General features: G+C 45.1%; 1 protein-coding gene across 1 annotated transcript in view; it reads right to left on the bottom strand.

Moving 5' to 3' along the window:
- ccdc191 (coiled-coil domain containing 191) overlaps positions 1-13,418 on the bottom strand; it is an 88,494-nt gene that overhangs the window by 51,203 nt on the left and 23,873 nt on the right. Inside the window, 2 exon segments of the mRNA XM_034169419.1 lie at positions 8,176-8,384; positions 8,534-8,712. Of these exon segments, the coding sequence (XP_034025310.1) occupies positions 8,176-8,384; positions 8,534-8,712 (388 nt within the window).

Below are 13,418 nucleotides of genomic sequence, written 5' to 3' on the forward strand. Positions count from 1 at the left end.
ACCGGCTGTTTGTGAAGGGCGAGAAGTGCGAGTTCCACCGCACTTCTTTGTCCTTCCTGGGGTTCATCATCTCCTCCAACTCCGTCGCCCCTGATCCGGCTAAGGTTGCGGCGGTGAGAGATTGGCCCCGACCAACAAGCCGCAGGAAACTACAGCAGTTCCTCGGTTTTGCAAATTTTTACAGGAGGTTCATCAAAGGTTACAGTCAGGTCGTTAGCCCCCTGACTGCCCTGACCTCCACCAAGGTCCCCTTTGCCTGGTCGGATCGGTGCGAAGCCGCGTTCCAGGAGTTGAAACGCCGGTTCTCGACTGCGCCAGTTCTGGTGCAGCCTGATCCTGATCGCCAGTACGTAGTAGAAGTGGACGCCTCTGACTCAGGGATAGGAGCCGTGCTGTCCCAGAGCGTGGAGGCTGATAAAGTTCTCCATCCTTGTGCCTTTTATTCCCGCAGGTTGACCCCAGCTGAACGGAACTATGACGTTGGCAATCGGGAACTTCTTGCGGTGAAGGAGGCTCTTGAAGAGTGGAGACACCTGCTGGAGGGGGCTTCGTTGCCCTTCACGGTTTTCACTGACCATCGGAACCTGGAGTACATCCGGACCGCCAAGCGGCTGAACCCCAGGCAAGCCCGCTGGTCTCTGTTCTTCGGGCGCTTTGACTTCCGGATTACATACCGCCCCGGGACCAAGAACCAAAAATCAGACGCCTTGTCCCGGGTGCACGAAGAAGAAGCCAAAGCGGGGCTGTCGAACCCCACCGAGACCATCATCCCCGAGTCCACTGTCGTGGCCGCCCTTACCTGGGACGTGGAGAAGACCGTCCGGGAGGCCCTGACCAGGAGCCCGGACCCGGGGACTGGCCCCAAGGACAGACTGTACGTCCCACCAGAGGCAAGAGCTGCCGTATTGGACTTCTGTCACGGGTCCAAGCTCTCCTGTCATCCCGGGGTGCGTAGGACCGTGGCAGTAGTCCAGCAGCGCTTCTGGTGGGCGTCCCTGGAAACCGACGTCCGGGACTACATCCAGGCCTGTACCATCTGCGCCAGGGGCAAGGCAGACCATCGGAGGACGACGGGCCTCCTCCAACCCCTGCCGGTGCCTCATCGCCCCTGGTCTCACATCGGCCTGGATTTCATCACGGGCCTCCCGCCGTCCCAGGGCAACAACGTAATCCTCAAGATAGTGGACCGGTTCTCCAAGGCGGCTCACTTCGTGGCCCTCCCGAAGCTCCCGACGGCCCAGGAGACGGCAGACCTCCTGGTCCACCACGTCATGCGGCTGCATGGGATACCGTCGGACATCGTCTCGGATCGTGGTCCCCAGTTCTCTTCACAGGTGTGGAAGAGTTTCTGCAAGGAGCTGGGGGCCACCGTGAGTCTCTCGTCCGGGTACCACCCCCAGACCAACGGCCAGGCAGAGCGGGCCAACCAGGAGTTGGAGCAGGCCCTTCGGTGTGTCACCTCCGCACATCCGGCGGCCTGGAGTCACCATCTGGCCTGGATCGAGTATGCCCACAACAGCCAAGTTTCGTCTGCTACCGGCCTCTCCCCTTTTGAGGTGTGTTTGGGGTACCAGCCCCCATTATTCCCACTGGTGGAGGGAGAGGTCGGTGTGCCCTCGGTCCAGGCCCACCTTCGGAGATGTCACCGGGTGTGGCGGACCGCCCGCTCTGCCCTGTTAACGGCCCGGACGAGGGCCAAGTCCCATGCAGACCGCCGACGGTCCCCGGCCCCCACGTTCCAGCCCGGGCAGGAGGTGTGGCTCTCGACCAAGGACATTCCCCTCTGTGTGGACTCCCCCAAACTGAAAGACAGGTACATCGGACCCTTCCCAATCCTCAAGATTGTCAACCCGGCCGCAGTGAAGCTCCAACTCCCAGCTTCACTGCGGATCCACCCGGTATTCCACGTGTCCCGTATAAAGCCTCACCACACCTCGCCCCTCTGTGCACCTGGACCTACGCCGCCTCCTGCCCGGCTCATCGACGGGGAACCTGCTTGGACGGTCCGCAGGCTCCTGGACGTCCGTCGTAAGGGCCGGGGGTTCCAATATCTGGTGGACTGGGAGGGGTATGGACCTGAGGAACGCTCCTGGGTGAAGAGGAGCTTCATCCTGGACCTGGCCCTCCTGGCCGAGTTCTACAGCCGACACCCGGACAAGCCCGGTCGGGCGCCAGGAGGCGCCCGTTGAGGGGGGGGTCCTGTTATGTGGGCCGCTGAAGAGGAGGTACTGCTGGCCCACCACCACCAGAGGGCGCCCTGCTTGGAGTGCGGGCTCCAAGCACGAGAGGGCGCCGGACCCTGAAGAAGTGACAGCTGTCATTCATCCCCTGCACCAGCTGTCACTCGTTCATCATCATCATCACCATCTTAAACGCCGGATCGTGACTCCACCTCCTCGCCGAGAAATCGACTACCGTGAGGTAATCTCTCTGCTGATTAACACGTTGTGTAGGATTCTGAACTTCTGTTGCAGCCGGTATCCTGTGGTGTTCACCCTTATCTGGGAAGTGGCGTGGAGCGTGACGACGACAACCGCGCTACAGATAAGTGGTCACACTAGGAGCTGCACGAGTGTGTGATTCGGAGGTGGAGGTTCTCCTCCTAACTGTGTACAGACTATAGACCGCTGAGTGTAAGGATTTACACTCATTCATCTTTTCTCTGCTTTCTGCCAGCAGTACCAGGGTCGACAGCCGAAGACAGAGGTCACCTGGGGATTCGGGACTTGGCGGCTCCGGTGTTCTTCAGACCGTTGGTGGTGGAGGCCGTGTGGGATGCGGTCTCTCTCTCGTCGGGGTCTTCTATCTTCGAGCCTGCCCACACGTCACCTGGTGTTCATTGACTTTGTAATTTCTGTACGTTTAGTTGTGTATTGTCACAACAGTAAATTGTTACCTTTTGGCTTACTCATTGTCCGTTCATTTGCGCCCCCTGTTGTGGGTCCGTGCTACGACACCTTCCCAACAGGGATGGCTACATGAACATTTCTGAGTCACGGTAATGGACTTTATTTACATCAATCAATAAGAATTACAAACAGTACTGTACTGAATGGTAAATCTGTCTGGAGTAGGCAGTTATCAAAAAAACTGAGTGATTATGCAAGAAGGAGACTAATGAGAAAAACCACCAAGATAGGCTTTTGTGGCTGCGATTGGAAAAATTGCATTGTGCAGCTTTTGTCCGTTGCATCACAAGTTGCACACCTCCATTGTGGAGAGGAAGCGAGAAGCATTTATTTATTTATTTTAACTACTACATGAAATTTCAGCTACTGTTTACCAAAAGGCACACAGGAAATGCACATCTAGATTTGATCTGTTTTTCTTGTATGGAAATCTTTCACTGTGCTATTTCACCATAAAGATGTGAAACTGGTCATGCAACAAAAAGTTGCACTCTGCACAGTTTCTGCAATCACAGCCACAGAAACCTACACCCACAATTCCAATGAAGTTGGGACGTTAGATAAAATGTAAATATAAACAGAATAAAATGATTTGCAAATCCTCTGCAACCTATATTCAATTGAATACAATCAATCAATCAATCAGTTTTTTTTTTATATAGCGCCAAATCACAACAAACAGTTGCCCCAAGGCACTTTATATTGTAAGGCAAGGCCATACAATAATTATGTAAAACCCCAACGGTCAAAACAACCCCCTGTGAGCAAGCACTTGGCTACAGTGGGAAGGAAAAACTCCCTTTTAACAGGAAGAAACCTCCAGCAGAACCAGGCTCAGGGAGGGGCAGTCTTCTGCTGGGACTGGTTGGGGCTGAGGGAGAGAACCAGGAAAAAGACATGCTGTGGAGGGGAGCAGAGATCAATCACTAATGATTAAATGCAGAGTGGTGCATACAGAGCAAAAAGAGAAAGAAACAGTGCATCATGGGAACCCCCCAGCAGTCTACGTCTATAGCAGCATAACTAAGGGATGGTTCAGGGTCACCTGATCCAGCCCTAACTATAAGCTTTAGCAAAAAGGAAAGTTTTAAGCGTAATCTTAAAAGTAGAGAGGGTGTCTGTCTCCCTGATCTGAATTGGGAGCTGGTTCCACAGGAGAGGAGCCTGAAAGCTGAAGGCTCTGCCTCCCATTCTACTCTCACAAACCCTAGGAACTACAAGTAAGCCTGCAGTCTGAGAGCAAAGCGCTCTATTGGGGTGATATGGTACTACGAGGTCCCTAAGATAAGATGGGACCTGATTATTCAAAACCTTATAAGTAAGAAGAAGAATTTTAAATTCTATTCTAGAATTAACAGGAAGCCAATGAAGAGAGGCCAATATGGGTGAGATATGCTCTCTCCTTCTAGTCCCCGTTAGTACTCTAGCTGCAGCATTTTGAATTAACTGAGGAACTTTTAGGACAACCTGATAATAATGAATTACAATAGTCCAGCCTAGAGGAAATAAATGCATGAATTAGTTTTTCAGCATCACTCTGAGACAAGACCTTTCTAATTTTAGAGATATTGCGTGAATGCAAAAAAGCAGTCCTACATATTTGTTTAATATGCGCTTTGAATGACATATCCTGATCAAAAATGACTCCAAGATTTCTCACAGTATTACTAGAGGTCAGGGTAATGCCATCCAGAGTAAGGATCTGGTTAGACACCATGTTTCTAAGATTTGTGGGGCCAAGTACAATAACTTCAGTTTTATCTGAGTTTAAAAGCAGGAAATTAGAGGTCATCCATGTCTTTATGTCTGTAAGACAATCCTGCAGTTTAGCTAATTGGTGTGTGTCCTCTGGCTTCATGGATAGATAAAGCTGGGTATCATCTGCGTAACAATGAAAATTTAAGCAATTCTGTCTAATAATACTGCCTAAGGGAAGCATGTATAAAGTGAATAAAATTGGTCCTAGCACAGAACCTTGTGGAACTCCATAATTAACTTTAGTCTGTGAAGAAGATTCCCCATTTACATGAACAAATTGTAATCTATTAGACAAATATGATTCAAACCACCGCAGCGCAGTGCCTTTAATACCTATGGCATGCTCTAATCTCTGTAATAAAATTTTATGGTCAACAGTATCAAAAGCAGCACTGAGGTCTAACAGAACAAGCACAGAGATGAGTCCACTGTCCGAGGCCATAAGAAGATCATTTGTAACCTTCACTAATGCTGTTTCTGTACTATGATGAATTCTAAAACCTGACTGAAACTCTTCAAATAGACCATTCCTCTGCAGATGATCAGTTAGCTGTTTTACAACTACCCTTTCAAGAATTTTTGAGAGAAAAGGAAGGTTGGAGATTGGCCTATAATTCGCTAAGATAGCTGGGTCAAGTGATGGCTTTTTAAGTAATGGTTTAATTACTGCCACCTTAAAAGCCTGTGGTACATAGCCAACTAATAAAGATAGATTGATCATATTTAAGATCGAAGCATTAAATAATGGTAGGGCTTCCTTGAGCAGCCTGGTAGGAATGGGGTCTAATAAACATGTTGATGGGTTGGATGAAGTAACTAATGAAAATAACTCAGACAGAACAATCGGAGAGAAAGAATCTAACCAAATACCGGCATCACTGAAAGCAGCCAAAGATAACGATACGTCTTTGGGATTTCTCTAATAGTTAAAATTTTGTTAGCAAAGAAAGTCATGAAGTCATTACTAGTTAAAGTTAATGGAATACTCAGCTCAATAGAGCTCTGACTCTTTGTCAGCCTGGCTACAGTGCTGAAAAGAAACCTGGGGTTGTTCTTATTTTCTTCAATTAGTGATGAGTAGAAAGATGTCCTAGCTTTACGGAGGGCTTTTTTATAGAGCAACAGACTCTTTTTCCAGGCTAAGTGAAGATCTTCTAAATTAGTGAGATGCCATTTCCTCTCCAACTTACGGGTTATCTGCACCACAAATACACCACAAAGAGAAGCTATTTAATGTTCAAACTGATAAACTTTATTGTTTTTGTGCAAATGTTTGCTCATTCTGAAATGCATGCCTGCAACACATTTCAAAAAAGCTGGGACAGTGGTATGTTTACCACTGTGTTACATCACCTTTCCTTCTAACAACACTCAATAAGCATTTGGGAACTGAGGACACTAACTGTTGAAGCTTTGTAGGTGGAATCCTTTTCCATTCTTGCTTGATGTACGTCTTCAGTTGTTCAACAGTCCAGGGTCTCTGTTGTCATATTTTGCGCTTCATAATGTACCACACATTTTCAATGGGTGACAGGTCTGGACTGCAGGCAGGCCAGTCTAGTACCTGCACTCTTTTACTACGAAGCCACGCTGTTGTAACGTGCAGAATGTGGCTTGGCATTGTGTTGCTGAAATCAGCAGGGACATCCCTGAAAAAAAACATTGCTTGGATGGCAACACGTGTTGCTCCAAAACCTGGATGTACCTTTCAGCATTGATAGTGTCATGACAGATGTGTAAGTTGCCCATGCCATGGGCACTAACACACCCCAAAACCATCACAGATGCTGGACTTTGAACTTTGCGCTGGTAACAATCTGGATGGTCTTTTTCCTCTACTCCAGGTTTTCCAAAAACAATGTGAAATGTGGACTCATCAGACCACAGCACACTTTTCCACTTTGCGTCTGTCCATTTCAAATGAGCTCGGGCCCAGAGAAGGCGGCAGTGTTTCTGGATGTTGTTGATGTATGGCTTTCGCTTTGCATGGTAGAGTTTTAACTTGCACTTGTAGATGTAGCGACAAACTGTGTTAACTGACATTGGTTTTCTGAAGTGTTCCTGAGCCCACGCGGTAAGATCCTTTACACAATGATGTTGGTTTTTAATGCAGTGCCGCTTGAGGGATCGAACGTCACGAACATTCAGTGTTGGTTTTTGGCCTTGCCACTTACGTGTAGAAAGTTCTCCAGATTCTCTGAATCTTCTGATTATATTATGGACTGTAGATGATGGATTTCCTAAATTCCTTGCAATTGAACATTGAGAAACACTGTTCTTAAACTGTTAGACTATTGTTTCACACAGTTGTTCACAAGGTGGTGATCCTCGCCCCATCTTTGCTTGTGAACGGCTATGACTTTTGGGGATGCTCCTTTTACCCAATCATGACACTCACCTATTTCCAATTAACCTGTTCACCTGTGCAATGTTCCAAACAGGTGTTCTTTGAGCATTCATCAACTTTCCCAGTCTTTTGTTGCCACTGTCCCAGCTTTTTTGAAACGTGTTGCAGGCATCCATTTCAAAATGATCAAATATTTGCACAAAACAAAAACGTCTATCAGTTTGAACATTCAATATCTTGTCGTTGTGGTGTAGTCAATTGAATATAGGTTGGAGAGCATTTGCAAATCATTGTATTCTGTTTTTATTTGTATTTTACACAATGTCCCAACTTCATTGGAATTGGGGTTGTAGAATTGCATCAGTATGCTGCATTTATATTGTAAAGAAATTCACTTATTTTGGCAGTGATGTTCATGTCTCTGAGTCCTCGGCTTTCATAACTGTCATAACTGCTGGTAATCTCATCCACATAAAATCCTTAGAAGATTGCCTTGCATCAGTGAAAAACTGGATGTCCAGCCCTTAAGGTAGTGCTAATATATAGCTGTAAGCTGTTCCAGAGTCTACTACAAAACCATGTATAAATTAGAACAGTAACGTTTTTGTATATCAAATGAGCTCACTGTACAGACTGTCAGCTTTAACTGGACAATGTAGAATTAAAGTACAGTGTGTGTGTGTGTGTGTGTGTTCCTGCAGGTTACTAGCCTTCCATTTCTTAAGGACTCATTTACTTGAAATCCAAGGGATATATACGTATTAAGAGCCAGCCTATTAGACCTCAGGGCCTGTATGGGAGTTACTACTACATCAGGGGATATATGACATTGATATAAACTCGGACATTTTATCTGTTAACTGACAAAGAGCCAATAACGGAATAACCCACCTGGTTATGAAAAAGTTCAGAAACCAATATCAGAATTACTTGCAGCATTTAAAAATGGGGGACCACAAACAAAATTTGTAATTCAATTATGAACTGAAATTTTATTTAAATGTAATTTAAATTGAAAGTGACAGTCTGTGCAACAAGCTCAAATTCATCATTTGTGATTAACAATAAAGTGTTGTAATAAACAGCTAAAATTGTGTCCAACCTGGCCAGACCATAGCACATTCACATCAGCAGATATGAGTGTTCCTGTGGACTATGTACCTCTGGCTAGTCAACTTTTCCAGGCCTTTCTTTATCTCCATCTGCCGTCGCAGTCTCCCCATCTCATGTTTCATCACCTCCATGTACTTATGCACCTCCTGCCTTCTCCTCTCCTCCTCTCGTTCTCTTCTTTTTGCCTCCCGTTGAGCATCCTTCTCTGTCTGCTGCCTCCGTCTCTCTGCATCCCGTAGCACCCTGTTCTCTCGAACCTTCAGTCGCAGCCAGTGTAAATGAGAAGACAACTTGTGGCCCATCACTGCTTTTGCTTCATCATTCATGGCAATTTTTAAAACCAACTGAAGTGATTTATGCAACCTGAAGGTATTTAAAGCTTCTCACTCCACTTTTGAAGACATACCTGTTGGTGTCTTGCGTCCATGATCATTATTGGGTCTCTCATTTTCTTCCTCGTTTGTCCATTGTCCAATGATAGGTCCTTCTTCATCCTGGTTCCCAATACTTTGTGCTCCATGAGGTCTTGTAAGAGGTTAGTAACAGCACCATGTTCGTCTTCCTCAGCCAGGCGCTTATACAGATCTGTTTGTACAAATAATTGTGGAAAAAAAGTGCTAAGAGAATTCAGCGACAGTATACCCACATTTCAAACTATTGGGCATGTAGAAAAAAAATGTTACATGGGCTTTTTAACAATCTCAATCTGAGTCAATTTCCATAAATTTTGCCTATCGTATACATTAGAATGAGGCAGAATTTGAACCATGACCCCTGTCCTTAATCCAAAACCACCGTACCACTTGTGTACAGGCAGCACCTTTTCTGCCTACTGCTCCTGTAGTCCGTGAGGTCATGTGAAGCCTCCAAAACAGACATGAGATCCACTCCCTCAAACACATTTGCCACATTTTGACCTACTGACCTGAGGACCAATTGCTGTTGGAATGCAAAGCACAAAAAACACCCACCCACCCATACACACACACTCACACACACACACACACACACACACACACACACACACACACACACACACACACACACACACACACACACACACACACACACACACACACACACACACACACACACACACACACACACACACACAGTAAATCCTGAAACATATGCTTCAGTTGTTGGATCATCCTTTGAGGTGCACTATATATTTTTTAAAAGTATCATAAATCCACTTCTGAAGTATCATACTATAATTTGCAATGCATTTGTCTGTCTGTTCCTCTACTCCTCTCAGGTCCTTTGACACCAAGCAGTGTGTAATGACAGTCAAACTCAGAACTGCCCTTAAAAGGTTTGTTTTGGCAAAGGTCAAGGCCACTGGGGTCATAGGTAAGAATTTAGATTTTCATGCTGATGTCTACCAAACGTGGTACAAATACAGTGAGGAAAATAAGTATTTGAACACCACGTGATTTTGCAAGTTCTCCCACTTAGAAATCATGGAGGGGTCTGAAATTTTCATCTAAGGTGCATGCCCACTATGAGAGACATAATCTAAAAAAAAAAAAAAAAAAAAAAAAATCTGGAAATCACAATGTATGATTTTTTTTAAATAATTAATTTGCATTTTATTACTGCTGCAAAAAAAGTGTTTGACCCCTACCAACCAGCAAGAATTCTGGCTCACACAGACCTGTTAATTTTTCTTTAAGAAGCACTCTTATTCTGCACTCTTTACCTGTATTAATTGCACCTGTTTGAACTTGTTACCTGTATAAAAGACACCTGTTCACACACTCAATCAATCACACTCCAACCTGTCCACCATAGCCAAGACCAAAGGGCTGTCTAAGGACACCAGGGACAAAACTGTAGACCTGCACAAGGCTGGGATGGACTACAGGACAACAGGCAAGCAGCTTGGTAGAAGACAACAACTGTTATGATTATTTATTAGAAAGTGGAAGAAACACAAGATGACTGTCATTCTCCTTCAGTCTGGGATTCCATGCAAGATCTCTTTGTGGGGTAAAGATCATTCTGAGAAAGCTCAGAATTACACAGGAGGACCTGGTCAATGACCTGAAGATAGCTGGGACCACAGTCAAAGATTACATTAGTAACACATGATGCTGTCATGGTTTAAAGTCCTGCAGGGCAGCAAGGTCCCCCTGCTCAAGCCAGCACATGTCCAGACACGTTTGAAGTTCACCAGTGACTATCTGGATGATCCAGAGGAGGCATGGGACGAGGTCATGTGGTCAGAAGAGACCAGAATAGAGCTTTTTGGAATGAACTCCACTTACCATGTTTAGAGGATGAGAACAACCCCAAGAAAACCATCCCAACCGTGAAGCATGGGGGTAGAAACATCATACTCTGGGGGTGCTCTTATGCAAAGGGGACAGGACGACTGCACCGTATTGAAGGGAGAATGGATGGGGTCATGTACTGTGAGATTTTGGCAAAGAACCTCCTTCCCTCAGTAAGAGCATTGAAGATGGGTCATGGCTGGGTCTTCCAGTATGACAATGACCCCAAACACACAGCCAGGGCAACTAAGGAGGGGCTCTGTAAGAAGCATTTCAAGGTCCTGGAGTGGCCTGGCCAGTCTCCTGACCTGAACTCAATAGAAAATCTTTGGAGGGAGCTGAAACTCTAAACCTGAAAGATTTGGAGAAGATCTGTATGGAGGAGTGGACCAAAATCCCTGCTGCAGTGTGTGCAAACCTGGTGAAAAACTACAGGAAACATTTGACCTCTGTAATTGCACACAAAGGCTACTGTACCAACTATTAACATTGATTTTCACAGGTGTTGAAATACTTATTTGCAGCAGTAACATACAAATAAATTATTAAAAATCATACATTGTGATTTCCGGATTTTTTTTTAGATTGTCTCTCACAGTGGACATGCACCTAAGATAAAAATTTCAGACCCCTCCATGATTTCTAAGTGGGAGAACTTGCAAAATCGCAGGGTGTTCAAATACTTATTTTCCTCACTGTATGTACATAGCCTGTGGAATTGTTCAGGTCATATCAAATGTATATGATTTTGGCAAAGATAAAGGTCAGTTAATTTGATTTTCAACCAGATTTGGAACAACTGTGCCGACACTTGGGTCGATTCCAGAATTTCCCTGGCAACAGCAGCCAGAGCTCAGTCTTTTGTTTGTCAAGGTTCAGTTCAATTCAATAAATTTTAATTATATAGCGCCAAATCACAAGAATGCTGCCTGAAGGCACTTCACACGAGTAAGATGTAACCTAATCAACCCCCTGAGCAAGCACATAGGCAACAGTGGTAAGGAAACACTCCCTCTAGGGATAATGAGGAAGGAACCTCAAGCAGACCATATTCAGAGGGGTGACCCACTGCTTAGGCCATTCTAACAGGTACAAGGATTTTTACAAATTGTATAAGACGTTCTTTAGAAACATAAGAAACAGAAAACAGAAAGAGAAAAAAAAAACAGAAGACCAACAAAAACAGTCTTTAACTGAAAGAAAAAACAAAAAAACAAAAAACAGTTTATCGTGGGTCTTTAGTCCCTGTGCCTCCAGGTTGCTGAATAGGTAGGTCTTGAATATATAGGGCTTCCTGGGATCAGTCTGACCCCCTGAGGTGTAGGGCTAACATCCGTTAAAGGTGTTAAAGATTTTATATATATATATTTTATCACTGTTAAACATTTGTTCCTTTGTCTTTGTTCTGATGAAATGTTATTGAGCTGTTTTGCACCTGTCTTAACGTAACCCTGAGAATGTACTTGTTATTATTACACTGACAGCACAACCTTTGTTTCTGTAGCCACTAACGACTGGGAGTGAAGAGATGGAGGTTATTTTGACCTTATGCTGTACAAATGCTTACTGTTTTAAACAGGACACTCCAAGCTTTTGCAGAACAGATGATAAGTGCAAACAGAGGAGCCTGCAAGAACGAGATGTGCTGACCTTCAAAGATATGATTAAACAAAGGAACTGTTTTTCCACGCAGCTGCACTTATTGACGTATGTGTTTGTTTTACGGGAAGAAACTTGTCTTGCGCTCCCCCCCCCCCCTTAGGACAAGTTTCACAATGTGGGTAGGGCTTTCTCCTAATAAAAAGAGTGAGCATGCGCAACAGTCCTTAGTGCTTTCAGTGGTACTACGTGTACGGACTGTTTGCACTCCTCGCGAGCTAAATTTGACTTTCTGTCTCACTGGTGTTTTTTGACTCTGTTTGTCTTGTTAAAGGTTTTAAGAATGTTTGGAGGAGAAAATACCCAACATTGACTGGAGGCTACGTCCGGGATCTCAACAATACCGGAGGTGTCCGGCGGAGGTCGTCAAGTCCAGACGTAAATCCTTGGCCAAGGTCCGATCGATTGATCGTGTCTGCAATTGTCGACTGCCGGTGGCATCGTCTGGTTGACGAGATTTTCCCGAAGAAGACAGACAGGAAGTCGAGTCAGTGAGTAGAATTTCTTTGTAACAGTACTGAGTGAATGGTGATCAGATCACATAAACAGTTAAATTCCGCAAGCGATGATACAGAATCGTCTGTTAATGAAACACAGTTAAACTCTGTAAGGAGGTCGGACTCCTCTACGATGGCGAGGAACGCACGTAGTTAAATTCCGAAGGAGGGTGCGGACTCCTCTGTTTATATACGCGTACCGGTAGGGAATAAAAGTGTGATCACATAAACAGTTAAACTCCGTAAGCGATGGCGTGGAATCGTCTGTTAATGTAAAGCAGTTAAACTCCACGAGGAGGGCGGACTCCTCTACGGTTGCGAGGGACGCACGTAGTTAAATTCCGGAAGGAGGGTACGGACTCCTCTGTTTTAATACGAAGTAATACCGGTTTTGAGAATAAAAGTGTGAGAGTGTAATACTTTGGACAACGTAAGTGACAACCGTGTGAGTGGAAGCAAAGGCAAGTGATTCCGCTTCCTACAGGGAGGTGAAAGGAATCAACCACACGACGGCAAATTAATTGTCACGTCCAAAGAAAGTGAAAACTTCAGATTTAGAACACCCTAGGTGTGCCCCCGTCTGAAGTCCAAATTATAACAAGGGATAATAAAAATGGGGGGTAAGACGTCTAAAAATAAGGGAAATTTATCAACTGACGACTGGAAATTTATGGAAGCAAAAAATCCAAAGGCAACTAAGAAATTGGAGACCTGGATAAATAAACATGACTTTGACGGACAACTGAACCTGACTAGTATTCAGAAGTTGAAGGAAAGGTTAGAAAAGGAACATAAAGGTGATGAGAAAAAAAAAAAACAGCAATAGGGGCAGATTTAGTGGCGTTTTGGGAGGAGGAAG

The sequence above is a fragment of the Thalassophryne amazonica genome, chromosome 1 (assembly GCF_902500255.1).
Source record: "Thalassophryne amazonica chromosome 1, fThaAma1.1, whole genome shotgun sequence".
Lineage (NCBI taxonomy): Eukaryota > Metazoa > Chordata > Actinopteri > Batrachoidiformes > Batrachoididae > Thalassophryne > Thalassophryne amazonica.